The sequence below is a fragment of the Monoraphidium neglectum genome, assembly GCF_000611645.1.
Source record: "Monoraphidium neglectum strain SAG 48.87 unplaced genomic scaffold scaffold01416, whole genome shotgun sequence".
Lineage (NCBI taxonomy): Eukaryota > Viridiplantae > Chlorophyta > Chlorophyceae > Sphaeropleales > Selenastraceae > Monoraphidium > Monoraphidium neglectum.
The window spans coordinates 9273-14516 of NW_014012212.1; the positions used below are offsets into that span (position 1 = coordinate 9273).

At 64.7% G+C, this 5244-nt stretch overlaps 3 protein-coding genes across 3 annotated transcripts in view; 2 read left to right on the forward strand and 1 right to left on the reverse strand.

Moving 5' to 3' along the window:
* The window catches only part of MNEG_7794 (N(6)-adenine-specific DNA methyltransferase 2), a gene marked incomplete at both ends in the record, with an annotated part of 1748 nt that extends 1409 nt beyond the window's left edge, over positions 1-339 (forward strand). Inside the window, one exon of the mRNA XM_014043733.1 lies at positions 288-339. Within this exon, the coding sequence (XP_013899187.1) occupies positions 288-339 (52 nt within the window). The remainder of the gene's footprint in view (positions 1-287) is intronic.
* A 1080-nt stretch (positions 340-1419) lies between these two features.
* MNEG_7795 (Spermatogeneis-associated protein 4) lies at positions 1420-2820 on the reverse strand (the record flags this gene model as incomplete). The annotated part of the gene is made up of 6 exons (XM_014043734.1): positions 1420-1426; positions 1529-1590; positions 1860-1925; positions 2112-2180; positions 2406-2483; positions 2647-2820. The coding sequence occupies 6 exons, from the start codon at positions 2818-2820 to the stop codon at positions 1420-1422; spliced, it is 456 nt and encodes a 151-aa protein (XP_013899188.1).
* A 353-nt stretch (positions 2821-3173) lies between these two features.
* MNEG_7796 (Transcriptional adapter ADA2) lies at positions 3174-5039 on the forward strand (the record flags this gene model as incomplete). The annotated part of the gene is made up of 5 exons (XM_014043735.1): positions 3174-3193; positions 3462-3602; positions 3965-4193; positions 4519-4890; positions 5025-5039. The coding sequence occupies 5 exons, from the start codon at positions 3174-3176 to the stop codon at positions 5037-5039; spliced, it is 777 nt and encodes a 258-aa protein (XP_013899189.1).
* Between the last annotated feature and the right edge of the window lie 205 nt (positions 5040-5244).

Below are 5244 nucleotides of genomic sequence, written 5' to 3' on the forward strand. Positions count from 1 at the left end.
GGGGGGGGGGGGGGGGGGGGGGGGGTAGGGGGGTTGAGCGCTGCGACGTAATCTCAGGGGTGTAAGCAGGGGTTGGAAAGATGCGGGGGCCAGGGAAGGGGTGAGCACCTGGGTCAGTCCTGGCATTACTTGCATGGCTGTCGGCGGTGACACTCCTGGCTTGATTGCCTCTCGCTGAACACCTGATGGTGCTGATGAGAATCCATCCAGCCTAAGCGCATGTCTGGCTCACTGCATGCGCACGTCTGCTGCCCTTAAAGTTCCTTGCGACGCCCTGCGTCCCGCAGCTACGCCCCCACCGCACTGTCCCAAGGCAACCCCGAGGTGCCGGACGAGTGACGCGCCCGTGCGCCTTGCCACAGCTGGTAGCTCACTTCAGAACGATCCCAGGGCTGCCCGTGTCATGGGCACGCCAGGGCAGCTGCTCTGCTGCTGCAATTGCAGCGGGGGCTTTTCACAACTCAGCAGGCATGATGCAGCAGCTCATCGAACGCGCCCAGAGCAGATCTCGGCAGCAGCCAAGCAGATCAGTTCAGTCAAGTACGGGCTGAAAGTGGAGGCGCTGGAATTCAGACTGCCTCCCTCACACAATTTGTACCGCCTTTTGAGCAGCAGTGAGTGGTGTTTGTTTGTACCGGTGGAGAACTTGCTTCCTCCTGACGTCATTGTCGACGTTTTTTGGTCAATGGTGGTGCCGTGGTGCCGTATGCCGGTGTAAGCTTCAACCCTGGGGCCTGCACTTGAAAGGCTCAACCCGCTGAGTTACATGCCCTCGACAGCAACACACAACACACAGCTGTGCACCCGGGCCTCAGTTGCGTACGGTACATGTGGCGATAAAACAGCAGCCGGTGCTGCCCTAATCACGGGCCCTGCTGTGTATACGCATGCCAAAAACGACGGCTGGACAGGAAGACGACGTATGTGTTGACCGCGTCCTCACGGTCATGCAGCTGCACCATACTTGCGGCGGAGCGCCATAGCATCACCAACGGCTTGGGTGTGAGGAGTGCCAAACGTTGGCACGCCTCCGCCGCCGCCGCCTGCCGCCGGCCGCATCGCGCGCATCGCGCCCGCATCCCCACTGCCTGTGCGTGAAGCAGGCCACAGGGATTATGGCGCGAATCAGCACCACTGAATTGCGCGGGGTGGAGCAGTGGGGCAGGAGACACCACAGGCAAGTGCTCCTCCGGAAGCAAGGTGCTTGAACATCGTGACACAAAACCATGAGGGCACGCGTGGGCAGCATGCAGGCCCGCCCTGGCGCACACCTGACGACTCCCCAAAGCTGAGGGCCGGCAGCGCCGCCGCCGTGGCGCCCTCCATCCCCGGGATGTCTGACACGTCAGGCATGCGCTGCACCCTGCGCACCACACATGCAGTGCGTCGTTTGAGGTGTCAATCGGGCGGGCACTGGGATCACGATCTGTGTGGGGCGCGTAATGCCATCAAGAAGGGCATGCAGGACATGCACGTCTTGGCTGTACAGGTGTGCCCTTGCTCAGCAACCCGGCCCCTGTCACCGCACTTTTTGCCTGTGGTGGCTTCGTACAGAAACTCCAGCAGTGCCAGCGCGCTGCCATGGGACCCCTGCAGGCCAGGGGGGGGGGAGAGGGGGGCGGCAGCCTGGTGTGCCGGTGGGCGTCGCCGCCGGAGTCTCCTGAGCAGGCCCGGCTGCGAATGAGCGTCCCGCACTGCCAGCTGCCCGCCCCAAGCCCCTACAGTACCGTGGATGCCATAGTCACTAGGGTATCCTTCCGTCTCTGTGTCACTTTCAGTCCGCCCCGTCCACCCGCCCCCCTCTCGGTCGCACGCGCGCTGGTGCCCTCGTCCCCCTCGTTCTCTCCGTCCCTCCTCACCCGCAGCGTCCCCTCCGCCATCTCATCCGTCAGCGCCAGACCCTTGCGCCGCGCCGCCTTCATAATCTGCAGGGGCCACCAACACAGCCGGGTGCCTCGGCTGACCCACGACACGGCAACCCTCAGGAGTGAGGCAGGCGGCCGCCTGTCCACGTTGCTGCTGCGCTTTCGCCCGCTCCTCAGGTCACAGCTGCGACGGCTCACCACCCACGGCTCCGTACATGCACCCCTCAGGCCTGCGCCGCTGCTCACCTGCTCCCAGTTGTCCCGCCGGACCTTCTCACCGATCCCGTTCTCAAAAGTGCACATGCGCACCTCACCCTGCGGCCGCATCGGTCACGTGACTCTCTACTAAGTCGCACTTGCAGACGAGCAGGTGCGTGGCAGGCTCAGGCATCTGCTGGTGCACCCCTGTGCTGAGCAGCTGATACGCTAAGCAAAAATTTCGTTCCCCACCTGCGTGTCCATCGTCACACGTGACCACGACCCCCGCCTGCGTCCAGGCGACCAAATCCAAGGGATCCTATCCCTTGGGATCCTGCTCACCGGGTAGAACCTGGCTAGCATCTCGGCAACCAGGTAGCCATTTTGCAGGTCGCGCCGCGGGTTGGTGATGCTCTGGCTCTGCGTCGGCAGTGCGCGCTCAAGCTGTGGCTTGCTGTGCAGAAGATGTGCATATTTTCCCACGCGTCCACGCAGCATCTGGATGGCATGCTCATCCATGAAAGCGCATGAAGTGATCAACGCATCTGCGCGCTTGGACGGACCGCATCAGTCATCTGCTCACCAGGTCCAACGAATGCACAAATTTCAACACGTCGCGGCTCGGCGGCGGGGAGCCGGGGCGCGGCTGGTAGCCCCACACGCCGCCATCGTCCCGCTTCTCGCGCGGCTTTGTCAGAGTCGTACGTATTGGCAGGCCCGTGACGCCAGCCGCCACCGCCGTGGGCGAGCGCCCCATTGCAGCGCTTTGCTGGGTGCGCAGAGAGGAGCGCTCTGGCTCGTGCTGCGTGCTGTTGACCAATGCGCTGACTGTCTCGTGGCGCGCGCTCAGCTACGCAGCACGTGACATCAGGAAGCAGAACACTGCCTAAACACTCCGTGAGGCACTTCCGAGCGCTGGAGATAGCGATCAAACAGTCCCGGGTACGGTACGCCGTTCGACGGAAGTGTGTGCACGGTGCAAACTCTGCCCCTTACAACAATGAAGAATAACTGCGTATTGAGCAATGACTGGATTTTCGAGATACCGTTCACAAGCTTTTTGATCTAGTAGCTCTGTGCTGCAAGGCCCATGGGAGTTAGATAGCAGCCATGAGCGACCATGGACAAAGGTGGATGTTTGAAGATGGTGTGTGCCCCGCAAAAGGCGCCTGACAGATCGCCAAAGGAGTTGTTCGCTCCCGCGCGCGCAGGAATCGGCGGAGAGGGAGCGGACGGACTGCAGAGAGCGCCTACAGCAGAGCTCAGCAGGAAAACAAGCGGTGAGCGCACCCGGGTTTGCACCATTCGATTTGCAGCATGCCGCTGCGCCGCTTTCGGCACCGGCTGCACTCCATGCTCAATCCACTTCATGCATGCATCACGGCCTCCCTTGCCCAGGGCGCTATATCACTGCAACTACTGCCATACGGACATCTCCAATGAGGTGCGCATCAAGTGCGCCGACTGCCAGGACTTTGACCTGTGCTTGGACTGCTTCGCGGTCGGCGTCGAGGTGACGCCGCACAGAAACACACACAGGTGGGCGTGGGCACGAGGAAACTACCAGTGGGAAGATTGCAGGTGTTGCGCAGAGCCCTGCCTGGTGGGCCCCAGGGAACCTGGCCGCAGCAGCGCGGCGCAGCCACGGCAGCGGCGCAGCTCGTGCCCACTGGCTTCGCAGCTGACCAGGGAGCTTTGTCAGCCCGAGTTCCCGCGGCGCTGGCGATCCCGCGCCCCATTCGCAGCGGTTAGACACCCGATTACTGCCGCCGTGCTCTCTGCAAGCCAGCCCGCCGCAGCATAGCCTCCATCTCGGGTCATCCCCTCGAAGCAATCCGCGCAGCCACCAGCCTTTCGAACCCCAACAATGCCCACGCATGTGTGCGCATGCTGCGCCGCAGGTACCGCGTGGTGGACAACCTGAGCTTCCCGCTGCTGCACCCCGACTGGGGCGCCGACGAGGAGCTGCTGCTGCTCGAGGGCTGCGACGTGTACGGCTTCGGCAACTGGGCCGCGGTGTCGGAGCACGTCGGGACAAAGAGCCGCGAGCAGTGCAGGGAGCACTACTTTTCGACTTATGTGGACGTGCCCACCTTCCCGCTGCCGACGCCCGCACCCGAGATGGCGGGGGTGAGTGGCGGGGGGCCATGAGGCGTGGGGGGCCAGGAGCACCGCCGTGGCCGCGGCCCCGCGCGCGCCGGGAAGGGCGGCGCGCTCTGCGGGTCTGACTGTGTGGCTGCGGCGACGCCCGCGCGCCCTCGAGCATCCTTGGCCGTGCGGGGGCGCGGCTGGCCCGCGGCCGCCTGCTTGTGTTGCGACCCGACCCGTGCCGCGGCCTCCACATGACCCCGCGAATGCCTCGTCCTCCACCCTTGCTGTCAACATCATGTGCTGATGATGGTGATGCTGATGATGGCGGTGGTGGCGGTGGGGGCGGTGGCGGCGGCCGCGTCAGGTGGACGTGCGGTGGCTGGCGGACCAGGCGCGCGCAGGGGGCGGCCGCAAGCGCCAGCGCTTGGACCCGCAGCAGCTGCAGCAGGCCAACGCCGACAACCCCCGCCAGGCCAAGGCCTCGGCGGGCGGCGCGCCGCCGGCGGCCGCCGCGCAGCAGCCGCCCGCGGCGGCGCAGCAGCAGCAGAAGGGCTTTGCCGGCGCGGCGCCGGGGGCGGCGGGCGGCGCGGGGCCGGGCGGGCAGCCGGGCGGGCTTGGCCTGAGCAGCAAGGGGCTGCCCCATGGCGCGGCGGCGGGCGTCAAGGCGGGGTCTGGCGGCTGGGACACCACGGGGTGGCATGCAAAGCGCGGGGAGTTTGACTTTGAGTATGACCAGGTGGGGTGTGATTGTGCGGTTGTGTGTGTGGTTGTCTGAGCATGCATGTGTTCGTGTGTGTGTGTGTGTGTGTGTGTGTGTGTGTTTGTGTGTGTCTCAAGGGTGTGTGCGTGGGTCTGTGTCTGTGTCCGCAGGAAAAGCAGCTGTAGCTTGAATCAGGGGCTGCGGCCCTCCGCCCAAGGTGGCCGCCTCTCGGGGGGCCGCTGCCCCTCACCCGCTGCCCAGGAAATGCTCCCTTCCATTGCAAACTGCCCGCAATTGAGCCATGAACTCCTCCTGCCCTCGCGAATTGCCCCGCGCAACAACCCATGCCCTTCCCCTACCCCCATTCCACACACTCACACGCCCTTCTGT